The sequence below is a fragment of the Arvicanthis niloticus genome, chromosome 2 (assembly GCF_011762505.2).
Source record: "Arvicanthis niloticus isolate mArvNil1 chromosome 2, mArvNil1.pat.X, whole genome shotgun sequence".
In the NCBI taxonomy this organism is placed as follows: Eukaryota; Metazoa; Chordata; class Mammalia; order Rodentia; family Muridae; genus Arvicanthis; species Arvicanthis niloticus.
This window is the reverse complement of record NC_047659.1, coordinates 48,838,938-48,851,823: the sequence shown is the minus strand read 5'-3', so window position 1 is coordinate 48,851,823 and position 12,886 is coordinate 48,838,938. Positions and strand designations below refer to the sequence as shown.

General features: G+C 38.8%; 1 protein-coding gene across 2 annotated transcripts in view; it reads left to right on the top strand.

Moving 5' to 3' along the window:
- The window catches only part of Cirsr (corepressor of RBPJ and splicing regulator), a 28,441-nt gene that overhangs the window by 3,615 nt on the left and 11,940 nt on the right, over positions 1-12,886 (top strand). Inside the window, exons 3-7 of one of the 2 annotated variants that reach the window (XM_034494245.2) lie at positions 1,845-1,918; positions 2,353-2,363; positions 2,455-2,519; positions 2,875-2,923; positions 3,595-3,712. In XM_034494245.2, the coding sequence (XP_034350136.1) occupies positions 1,845-1,918; positions 2,353-2,363; positions 2,455-2,519; positions 2,875-2,923; positions 3,595-3,712 (317 nt within the window). The remainder of the gene's footprint in view (positions 1-1,844; positions 1,919-2,352; positions 2,364-2,454; positions 2,520-2,874; positions 2,924-3,594; positions 3,713-12,886) is intronic. The other variant, XM_076928904.1, reaches the window with a different exon arrangement.

Sequence of the window (12,886 nt, the reverse complement as noted above, 5' to 3'; positions counted from 1 at the left end):
TCAAGGCCGCACCTCCTAATACCATCACTCCCTGTGGCCAAGCATTCAAACACATGACTGTGGGGCCATTCCTATTCAAACCACCACAGGAGTCATTCCCCATTTCCTAATTTATCCCATTTCTACCTCTTACAAGTATCACCATTTTACTTTCTACCTATAAAAGTGTAGTTTTAAAAATTATGGACACATAAAACAAATGAGTCTTATGGCTCCTGATTTCTTTCTCTTAGCATGTTTTTGAAGATCATTCACCACTTACATTAGTACTCATTTCTTTCGATTAAAAATAATATTCTACAATAAAGATGTGTATGTATGTTCTTCTGTTTGTTTTTTTAACAGATTGAGAACAGAGAATTACATACAATAATGTAGTATCTCCTTTGTGATTGCTTTTTCCAAATACAAAGACATTCCATACTTTAGCTTTTTCTAATACTTACCTTGGATTTTAGGGATTTATCTTTAACTCAGCATAGTCATCCTGTTTGCAGTGGACTTTTCCTACAGAGCCCAACAGCATGCCGTGCACAGAACCTATGGAAGGAGATTTCAACTGCTACCAACTGCTTTCATTGTATTAGCCTGTTATAGAATTTTGTTAAACTCCATCTTTGTTCTCATTAAAGAATTTGGTTCTTGGGGCTGGGAAATTAGCTCAGTTTGAAGTGTTTGTCATGCAGGCATGAGGACCTGAGTTTGGATTCCTAGCCCCCAGATAAAAAGACAGTTTGTGTAGCAGGTGCCTTTGATCCCAGTTCTCTAGAGGTAGAGACAGGAAGATCCCTAGGGCTTGCTGGTTAACTGTTCTAGTCCAGTAAGTGTGAGCCCCTAGTTTACTGAGAGACCTTTTCTGAAAAGTAAGATGGAGGGCTGGCCAGATGGGTAGAGGCAGGTGCAATCTCTAAGACCCATATATAGGTAAAAGTAGAGAACTGTTCTCACAAATCTGTCCTTCCCCCTCTCCGCCTACCTTTCTCCTTCTAGCTCCGGCCCCTCTGGCTGTGGCCTAAAGGTTTTTATTTATTTATTATCTCTAAGTACACTATAGCTGTCTTCAGACACCCGTAAGAGGGCATCAGATCTCTTTACAGATGATTGTGAGCCACCATATGGTTGCTGGGATTTGAACTCATGACTCTGGAAGAGCAGTCAGTGATCTTAACCACTGAGTCATCTCACCAGCCCACAAATCTGTCCTTTGACCTTCACATGCATGCAGACATGCTTCTACACACCACATACAGTTACTTAAAAATAAGGTGAATGGTTGAAAAAAGCACCCCACCTTAGCTTCTGGCCTCCACGTGCATGCACATTCACACACACACATACACACACACACACACACACACACACCAACACCATAATTAAAAAATACTAAAATAGCTGACCATGGTGGTGTACACCTTTAATCCTAGCAGAAGCAGATAGATCTCTGTGAGTTTGAGGCCAGCCTGGTCTACAACTCAAGTTCCCAAACAGCCAGAGCTATACAGAGAAATCCTGTCTCAAAAAACCAGAAAGAAAAAACCTAATTTTTCTTCTTTAAAAAAAAAAATTAAAGGTTGTGGCACCAAAATATCTGATAGCATATAGGATTTCAAAACTAACAGTTTGAGCAACAGGTCACATTTCTAAAGAAAATCCTGCTAGAGTAGCCATACCATCCTTTTCCTGTCTTACTGAGAGAGCTGGAGGAAAGGAGGAAGCCTCAGATTGACAGCACATTCTTAGTAAGCACTGCTCAGGGTTTGTCTTAATTTCTTCAGGGTTCCTTCCGAGAGATAGTGTGCTGTCATATTCTTCTCAACTTAAACTTTTATCATTATTTCATTCAGATTGCTTATGGGAGATGAACGTGTGAAGAATGGCCTGAATTTCATGTATGAGGCCCCACCAGGAGTTAAAAAAGGTACCTGCCTCATTTCCTTTGAGCTTTGATGTAATGACCTGCAAAGATTTAGAAGAGAACATAGTGTTTTTAAAGGTTATTTGTATTTTCCATTCTGTTACTCTCTGATAATGTTGTCATGAGCAAAGTAAAGTAAACACAGTTTTTCATGTAGTAGCTTATGACCTTTGTGGGAAATGCTCAATGCTGGCACAGGTACCTTCAGCCCTTTCATAAGGTGAACGTATCTCTAGTCCTTATTAAAATACATTTTCAAATGGAAGGTCAGTTCACTACCAGTGAAAACATAAAAGCTTAAAAACTAGGAATTAACATGCGTATTCTGAACGATATTTCAGTATTGTATTATATCCCTCAGTGTTAAGCAGTAGACTTTTCTGCTGACATTTCTAACTTGTCCTGCTTCCCCCTTGTGCTTTGAATATGCAATCAAGAAAACAAAGAGGTAAAGTACTTTCCTCTGTTTGAATTGATTTATAGTTGATTGTGATTTTATGGACAATTGTCAGATTTTTTTTTTTTTATGACTGTTGTAGAAAGAAGAGACGGAAGGAGAGACCGAGTACAAGTTCGAATGGCAGAAGGGCGCTCCAAGGGAAAAGTAAGGCTGCTCTGTTACGGGGAAAGCCTATGGTGTCCGCGGTCTATCTTGCCTCCTGCTTGTTAAGGTTCACTCTCCAGGGGCAAGAGACAAATGTGAAAGGGTGTTTTAATGACTTATGTCATCGTACAAACTGCGCTTCACTCAAGCCTGGATTCATGTACTTGCTCATTCCTTAAAACTGTACATTATCAGAGTATACAGACACTTAAAAGTTGATCCTGCTTTTATATTTTATAGGAATAATACATTTTATAATGTTTTAAAAGCTGTAACTTATTTTCAGGTTAACTATCATTGATTTTGTTAAATTGTTCTTAATATTATAGTCATATATTTGTTTTGAACTTAACAGATATGCCAAAGATGACATGAACATCAGAGATCAGCCCTTTGGTATTCAGGCAAGTAACATATTTATTCTTTAAGAATAATTTTTATTTATATATAATTATATATAATTATTTAAGAATAATTTTTATTTATTATATCTTTATATTATTTTCCAAATAATGTTTGTATTAGAGTTTTCTAAAGAACAAACCTGATTAAGAAGAAAAAAGTACACACACACATAGAGAGAGGGGGGGATTTATTATGCTTGCTTAGAGATGTGATTCATAGTCAGGCTCTGGCTCTCTCAGGAGAGCCGTTTGGTCTGTGAGGCTGTGTCTCTGCAGTCCTCAGCTGCAGTCCTGGAGAATCCCTGGAGAGCTGCTGGTCTTTCTGCAGTCTGCATTGGAATCTTGAGGAAGTTAGACAAAAATTTATAATACAAGATTTTAGTATTTACATCGAATTACCTACCATAATTATAGAGTTGCTTTCCCTGGGGATCTTTTGTTAAAGTAATTTAGCCAAATATGGTGGTACACGTTTTAATCCCAGTGCTCTGTAAGTGATGGATCTCTGTAAGTTCAAGGCCAACCTAATGTACAAAGCAAGTTCTAGACCAGTTAGGGCTACATCATAAAGCCCTGTCTTCAAAGTGAAAAAGAAAAAAAGTGGGGTGGGAAACCTAAGTGGAATGTTAGGCTGTTGGTATTTGAGACTCAAAATAATGTTTATTTCTTAGGTTCGAAATGTAAGGTGTATTAAATGTCACAAGTGGGGCCATGTGAACACAGATCGAGAGTGCCCCTTGTTTGGTCTTTCTGGGATCAATGCAAGTTCAGTTCCTACTGATGGCTCAGGTAGGCATTAGACAAAAGTTACTTGTTTTAGAATTTTGTAAAACAAGGAAAGATAAAATAACATTTTTATTTACCGGAACTCTCTTGTTGCTCTTGAGTTCAGTTTTTATTCCCCAGATAGGATGATCAGAGCCAGTAGTGTAACTCAGCAGTAGAGGGTTTTGTGTGTCAAGTGTGTATGAAGTTGTGGGTTCAGTCTCTAGCACACCACTCTCTCCTCCCTGCCCATTGCAAAAGGATGATAAGTGGGAAATTCGTCATTGTCTGTGTTAAATTTGAAGTGCTCTAGAATAGAGTTAATTTTTCTAGCTAAGTGTCTGTGTGAACTTTATTCTTCTGTTGTGGTGTTTTTTTGTTTTTTGTTTTTTTTTAAGCAAGGTCTCATAAAAGCCAGGCTGGCCCCAAATGCACTATGTGGCCAAATACGGCCTTGAAAGTGGGGAGTGTGTGTGTGTGTATGTATGTATGTGTGTGTGTGTGTATATGCGTACATGCTTACACATTTGTGTATATGAATGCAAATATGTGGATTCCAGGAGGACTGGAGATCAGGATGTACATGAGGACATCAGAGGACACTCTCTGCTGTCATCCAGCCATGTCCTCCACATTAAGACAAGTTATCTTTGTTGCTGGATGCTGCGTACTCCAGGCTTGCTAGTCTGTAAGCTTCTAGTCAGTCTCCTGTCTCTACTTCTCTCTTGTGGTAGGAGGAGGAGTGTCTTAGCCTTTTCTATTGCTTTGAATGGGTAATTCCCATTACTAAGGGTACTTACAGAAGAGACACTCTATGTGGGCCTTATCTTTTCAGAGGTTAGAATCTATGACCACCATGGCGAGGAGCATGGCAGCATTCGAAGTGCTGTAGCAGTAGTTGAGAGCTTATGTCCTTGTCTGCAACTAGGACAGAGAGCTAACCGAAAAGTTTTCATTTAAACTCCTCAGTACCTTCTTAGTATTTCATCAAAGCCCAACAAACAATAGATCATAGTGGAAATAACCTACTCACCTCTGTAGCATAAAACAGGTTACGTTACTTACATGACTTTTAGCTCCTGATGTTAAAAATAAGGATAGCCTAAGTGTGGTAGCACACACCTTTAATCTCAGAACTCAGGAGGCAGAGACAAGTGAATCTCTGACTGTTTGAGATTAGCCTGGTTTACATAGAGAGTTTCAGAACAAGCAAGGCAACATAGAGAAACCCTGTCTCAAAACAAACAGAATAGTAGTCTATCTCTGATTTCCATCATTTTTAAAGCAGCTGAAAAACTACTTTTCGCCCTCCTTGTTCTCTTGTTATATATCCAGTATTGGAATAGTGGTAAAATAAACACTTTGAGAAATGGCCTTTCTAGAGGCCATTTGAAAGTATAGGTAAAAAAAGAACTTTAAAAATAGAGCCAGGGAGATGTCTCAGTGGGCAAAACACAAGCTTTATAGTTAAAGAATAGAAGCAACTCAAATGTTATCAATAAGGAGTTAGTAAAGTAAACATGCATCTAACATATGTGACCTTCCCTAAGGTCATGTAGCTCCCTGGTAGAACACGTGCTCCACTTTAATATTAATTATTGGTGTGATAGGCAGTATTGAGGTAGTTTTGACATGGAAGTGTAGCCCAGAGTGACCTCAAACTTGTGGCAGTCCTCCTGCCTCAGTGCTAATATTACAGGCTGAACTACCATTCCTGCTTTTGAAAATTAATTTTTTTAAGATTATAGTTTGTTTGTTCTTTCAAATAACTTTGAACTATATATTTAGCAGTATACACATAAGCCAGTAAATTTTGTGTTTTAACTTACAGAAGATACATGTTCTACCCATATATTCTGATGAACACTTTTAACATGTCACATGAGAACAGACAATAGCTCCAACTTTTTAGTCTAGCCAGGAGCAGACCTGGTCGTCTGAATTTTCCTTTGAGAGAAAGACTATTAGCCAAGGACAGCCTTGTGTAAAGATAAACTTGACAAAGTACAAAAGACCAGACATAAAACATAAGCACAAAGAATTTAACTTGGGTCGCTTTAGATGATTAGAAGCAGGTGTAAATGGCTCTCACAAAAAGCAGATCGGCTGGTCATGCTGCAGCCTCTATTTCCTAAACCTGACAGTCTAAAGCAGCACTTCTCAACGGGGGGTGAGGGACACGGTGACTCTTTCACAAGGGTCACCTAGATCCATTGGAAAACACAGATATTTACATTATGATTCATAGCAGTTGCAAAATTACAGTTATGAAGTAGCAGTGAAAATACTTTATGGTTGGGGTCACCACAGCATGAGGAACTGTAGGTATTAAAGGTCGAAGCGTCAGGAAGGCTGAGAACTACTGGTCTAGATATTTTGTTCAGAGCACTTACTGCTCTTGCAGAGGACATGGGATGAATTCCCAGCACCTACATAGTGGCTCACAATCACCTGTCCATGAAAATCCAGTCTTCTGGCCTCCACTGTCACTGTGGTAACACAGTGCCCGAAAAGAGACTACACTTAGACACACGTGAACATGCACAGGCAGATGAATTTGTAAATATTTGCGTTTTAGCTTCCAAGCACCGTCAGAGGATGTTCCTAACTGAGAGCATGCAGAGGGAAGTCCTCTCAACTCTCGACGTGCCAACAAGGCTTGTGGTCTGCATATGGGAAAGCTGTTTTGGGAGAATTGACGTCTTAGCATAGTGCGTCTGTGTTCTGTGGGAAGGGGAGTAGTTTGGAGGAAAATGAAAGATACACTGAAATAGCTTTTGAAAGGGGGTTGTATTTTCAGCATTTCTCATTTTCACTTGTCACATAATCTCATAATCCAATACTAGGGAAACAGGAAAGATAAACTTTAGGTATGTTGGGTGAGCTAAGGTGTACCAATTGAATCTGGACTGAGTCTAATATAAAACTACACGCATGTTTGTTAGGACTGGAAGGATACAGAGTGAAAATACGGAGTGAAAAAAATTACAGGTGATTACAGGTGATTTTTATTTTATATTAAGTGTGTGATTAATTAAAATTGGGAAAGAAGCTTAAAATCTGGACCTCTCAGCATTGAATGTCATATGATGGTCTTGAGAACACTAATGTTTTCTTTTATATTCCCATATTAAACTTACTTTCAAAATTATAGGGATAGCTACAGAGAGCTCAGTTACTAGTGTGTTTTAAAGGCTGTGTTCATAATCAGAAATAGCTAACAGACTGAATTAATTCTTGCCTCAGTCTTTATAAAAATATGATGTTAGGGAAATTTCCGTTTGCAATTTTTCCTTTCAAGTTGACAAGATGGAAGTACAAGAATAAATACAAATAGATACATAGAGACTTTGGTTCTGTGTAGCATGTACACTAAGAATGTCTGAAGGCACTAACTCTGATTAAATGAAGATAAAAATAGAGCAGAATGTTTACCATCTGTGCTACAATTACATGAACTAATGCAAGTTCCCAGTGGAGGTTAACTAGGTTAATGCCAGTTCCTGAGAAGCTGAGGCAGAACAATTGAGCTGCATAGTGAGACTCTGAAAGAAGGTCCAGATCTGTACCTCATGCATGTCACGGTTGAGAACCATTTGCCTAAACCACATGTCAGAACAGTTGAGATTCAGCATGAGATTCTGTTTGCTTAAATTGCAGAATTCATAAAAGTCATCCATTTCTATCCTAAGGAAATAATCATGGATCTGTCACTAAAGATTTTGTATAGTGCAGAGCAAAAATGCCTAAATATGTAATACCAAGGTATTAAGTGAGTAAGTGTGAGTATTATTACCATGGCTTGCTGTACTCTGCAGCAATTAGAATGATAGGAAGAAACCTGGCTTCCCGGTGCACACTTTTAATCTTGACACTTAGGAGGAAAAGGTGATCAGATCTCTGTAAGTTCAAGGCCAGCCAGGGATATACAGTGAGACCCTGTCAAGATAAATAAATAATAAATAAAAAATAAAAAATAATAAATAAATAAATGATGATACAAAGATCCATTTCTTAATGATAGGAATATTGTTTACAACATTTGGTCAGATAAAAAGACAGGTTATACTATATTAAGACCAGAGTTCAGTGATAGAGGCCTTGCCTACAGTGTATGAGGCTCTGGATTTGAGCCCTAGCATTACAGCCCTTGTAATTAATTACTTAATTAAGCAGTAGTTAAACTTGTTTTTCTTCTTCGGGTAGGCTTGGAGTGACATGCATAATTTTAAAAAGTGTTGGAAGAAAGTAGATCAAATGTTAACATTGCTATTATTTGACTGATAGAATTGCCTAAGATACTTTGCCCCATATTTTTTCCAACAGTGAAAATAAATCACATTTCAAATTTTTTTAATGAATATTGTTTTGGAAGAATTAAAAATTATACATAGGAAATTGGGTATTTTAAATCACATTGCTCCATTAACAACAATGCCTTCAAAGTCTGACCTGAGTTTAATGCTAGCACTTAATGAAAGCTAACAGCAACTCTTAGAGGTTCCTCAAAAACAGAATCAAAACACTGCTATATCAAATAGGAAGACAAACAATGCCTGTGTATTCTGAATTTGAATGCAGTAAAAAATAAACTGACCAATTTCCTAATCTACTTGCTGATTCAAGCTAAAAACGTCTTTCCATTTAAAAAAAAATCACCTATTGAATAATGTCCCGCCAGTGAATAGAGATTATTTTTGCAATAAGGCAATTTCAGTGGATGTGGTTATCATAGGATAATCACACCCCTGGGGTACAGCCTTGTGCCTGTAATCTCCCAGGAGTGTAATTATTTCATGATAACCGCACCCCCTGGTGTTACATTATTTCTATTATGAAATTCTTAGTATAGTATATAAAGTAACTTACTTTGATCACTGGAAACTGCAAGGTGCTGTTAGACTATTCCAGCTGTGAGGTTTACAGAGACCAGCTATAAGATTTACTTCTCCTTTACAGAGTTAAATTAGGCAATCAAAATGCTTCTTTGGGATAAGCTGGTTTAGAATATTTTTTCTGCTGATAAGATCATCTTAAGTTTGTAAGTTTCCATCCACTTCAGACACATCAAAATTACCCCCAAAACTTGTACGCTTCAGTAGTGAATGGTGTCTTATAAAACATCTTTCATACCGTATAACTAAATGGCTAGCTAGCCCTCATGCCTATTCTGTAGTGGGTAGCTGTTTTCTTCTTTCTAACAATGTGTCATGTGGCCCAAGCCTGGCTTTACCTGATGTGTAGCCAAGGGTTACTTTGAACTCTGATCCTTCTGCCTCTGCCTTCTGAGTGCTGGGATTACAGGTGAGAGCCATCCCTCCTAGTGCATGCAGTGTTGGGGGGTCAAACTCAGGCCTTCGTGCATGCTAGGAAACACTCCACCAGTGAAGCTGTATCCCGAGACCCAACACCTTTATTCTTACTATTGACTCTTAACTTTTAACTTGTATTACAATTAAACTTCTTTTGAAAAAGTAGAGTGGCTTTTCGTCATCTTTATTGAGCTATAATTTCAAATGAATAATTCAGTTCTGTGGCTTTTAATACAGTTACAGAGTTTTATATCTACAGCAGTCAACTTTAGGACATTTTCAGTACACCAAAAAGAAAACCTTACCCTTTAGCTTTTGTTCACCCTTTAGTTCCCAGGGAAGGCAGCCACTGGTCTCTATTAAAATAATTTTTAAATTTTGTTTTCCCTTCCCAGTCTTGCTCCCAAATGATAACTCTGAGACTGATTATTTTTTATTAAATGCCTAGGCCACAAACTTGAGCTCATTCCCTGACCATGATGTGGTTAGTTGCTTTTCTTTAGTCCCAGCCTGCTTCTCTCAGCATCTCCAAGTTCATCTACCTGTTGGTTTATGTCCATCTCTGTGGTCCATTTCTCTTGAGTCTTTTCTCTCTGAGTCTCCTTTTATTCTCTCACTATTTCCCAGAATCCTCTCTCTTCCTGCCAGTGTCCCATCTCCTGTTTCCTACCTCAGGGCTGTGTCTGTAGACTTCCCTGTTTTGGGATAGTCCACTCTTTGATGGCATAGAGTATGAATGATCTTATAATAAACCTTCTAGCCCACCAAGAAACACATTTGTGTGTAGTGACTGTAACGCAGTGGGTCAGGTTGTCTTCATGAAATAAAAGAATGAAGTTCTATTTCTTAAATGCTTCCTTTTCCTAGGTAAGATTTTGTATATCCTTGCTTGTTTGACTTTTAGGCTTCTGTCTTTAGGATGCAGATGTTAGCCCTATGCAGCTACTGTGTAGAAGGGCTGAAGCACTCTGAGGGACTAATGCCAACCTGCTGCAGCCTGCTTCTTAGCCACCCATCACACCCACCATTTAGTTTAGCCCTTTACCCATTCTGAAAGTAATTGAACCAGTCCTAAAGGTCTGGTAATGCTAGTCCCCGGCTTTTAGTATTATGATCAGTAAAATGCACCATTTAGAAATGTTCAACTTTGGGCTGGGGAAATGGCTCAGTGGTTAAGAGCACTGACTGCTCTTCCAGAGGTCCTGAGTTCAATTCCCAACAACCACATAGTGGATTGTAACCATCTGTAATGGGATCTGATGCCCTCCTCTGGTGTGTCTGAAGAGAGTGGCAGTGTAGCCATATAAATAAATAAATAAATAAATAAATAAATAAATAAATATCTTTGAAAAAAAGAAATGTTCAACTTTGTTATTTTTGTTAATGTACTATATGATCATATGTATTTTCCATTTTAGCCTGATAATATGATTGGCGAGTTACATTAATTGATTGATTTGATTTTATACATTTGGTTTTTTAACAGATTGGATTCAGAGCTCACTGGGCAGTTTCTGACCAACCTCAATCTTTAGATTCTCTTGCTTTGGCTCCCAAGTGCTGGGGCTACAGGTACATTCACCACACCCAGCTATAGGTGCATACACCACACCCAGCTACAGCCACGCATCTGGATTAAACACCACTTGGAGCGAACCGCCGGTGACTCGGCCCTTAAGGCGCCCGCCTGCAGAGGGCGCACCGTCTCTTGGTGCGTGGGTTCGAGTCCCTCTGTCCCGTTTCCCCACGTCTCATGGGAAAAAAAAAAAGTTTTGCCGGGCGGTGGTGGCGCACGCCTTTAATCCCAGCACTTGGGAGGCAGAGGCAGGCGGATTTCTGAGTTCGAGGCCAGCCTGGTCTACAGAGTGAGTTCCAGGACAGCCAGGGCTACACAGAGAAACCCTGTCTCGAAAAACCAAAAAAAAAAAAAAAAAAAAAAAAAACACCACTTGGTTATGGTATAAGTTGTTGGAATCATTTGCTAGTACATCATTAAGGATTTATATATTTGTGTTCATGAGAAATACTAGCCTGCTGTTGTTTTTTTGTTTGTTTTATTCTTTTATATTCTCCTTTAGATGTTTGATAGATTTAGCTAGTACATAGATCTGAGTCTGAAGCTTTTTATCTTCAAAGGTCATTATCAAATTTCTTTAATTGTATGAGTGTTCTTTTTTAAGATTTATTTATTATATACACAGTGTTCTGCTTGCATATATATCTACATGTCAGAAAAGGACACCAGATCTCTTTATAAATGGTTGTGAGCCACCATGTGGATATGGGAATTGAACTCAGGACCTCTGGAAGAGTAGTCAGTGCTCTCAACCTGTGAGCCATCTCTCCAGCCCCTGTATGAGTGTTCTTAGGTTTTTGTCTTCTAAGGCATTTGGTTCATTTTAAGACTCCATGACACAGAATTCTTTCTCATGTCCCTTCATTACTTGTGTAACACACCTGGGATGTGTAGTGATGTCCCTTCATTCTTCCTGTTAATAGTCATTGAATCTCCTCTTTTCTTGCCTAGCCTAGTTAGAGCTTTTCCAGTCTTAGTGGTCTTTCCAGAAAGTAGATTTCAGTGTGGTGAATTTTCCTCTCCTGTTTTCCTGTTTTCAATTTTATTTCTTACTGAGTTTAATTTGTTGTTCTTTAAGGCAAAGCGTTTGGTTTTGGATTGGGCTTTTTTGAAATGCTGCAGATGTAACCATGGCCTTAACATGTACTAGCTAAGTGCATCATCATTGAGCTAGACCTCTAGCCCCAGACTTGGTGTAGACATGTTTTCCTACAGCCATTCATTTTGTGTGTGTTAGTGTACACAGAGGCCAGCTTGGGGAGTGGGTTGGGAGAAAACAGGTCAGTTGTCTTCTACGATGTGAATCTGGGTCCTCATGGAATTAATTTTAAATCTTTCTTGTTTTCTAAAATGTGCATTCAATAGTATAATCATCTAAGCATGTGTTTTACTGTATCCTGTGATTTTTTTGGTAAATTTTATTGCATTGGTTTAGGTCTTTTGGTGTTTTGGGTTTTTTTTCTCTATGTAGTGATTTCTGAAACTAACTACCCAAATTATGTCAGAATGTCTCAAAAAGACTGCCTTGATGCGACAGCAGGTTTTCGAGTTCCCAGACTACTAACCCAAACCACTGCCAGTCGGGATTCCCTCTCTGGCAGCCCAGGCTCACTGACTCACAGACCTGAGGAAGCACTCTTAGGATTGTAGGTTATAGCAGAAAGGATCCACCAAAAGCAGTACAGCAACTGAAAAGCCATATAGGACAAGGCTTAACAGCAGGACGAGACTTCTGCTGTGCTTCCTGCAGAAAGGCCCCCTCCTGTGTGCTGATAAAGAGCTATGTGCTACACATGGGATTGACTAGGGACACTCACCTGAACTTCTGGGAGTTCAGTTTTATAGATTAGATCATGTACCATGATTGGACTCAGTCTCCAGCCCTTCCCCATTCTTCCCACAGCTCTTTGACCACCAGGCTAAAGCTGATCATGTGATTTGTCTTTCTTACATGTCCAGCCACCATCCTTAGCCACTCCTTAACCTGAGCTATTTTGGCTCACCTTAGTAACCTAAACTGTCCTATCAGCTGTGGTTGATTGGTTTGTTTTCTTAAGCTATTATTTGTGAAGTTGGATTTCTCCTTTCACCTTAAATGTGGGTCCCACTGGTCAAACTCAGATTGTCAAGCTTGCATACCAAGAGTTCCAACACTGAATCCATCTCACTAGCCCAGGTATCTATTTTTTGTATAGTTGATAAATTTTAAATATGGAGATGCTTTCTCCAACTGAAGATGAAAGCCAGCCAAATTTTCTTAGTAGACAGCTGTTATGTATTTATTTTCCTTAATTCAAAATACTTTTTTAC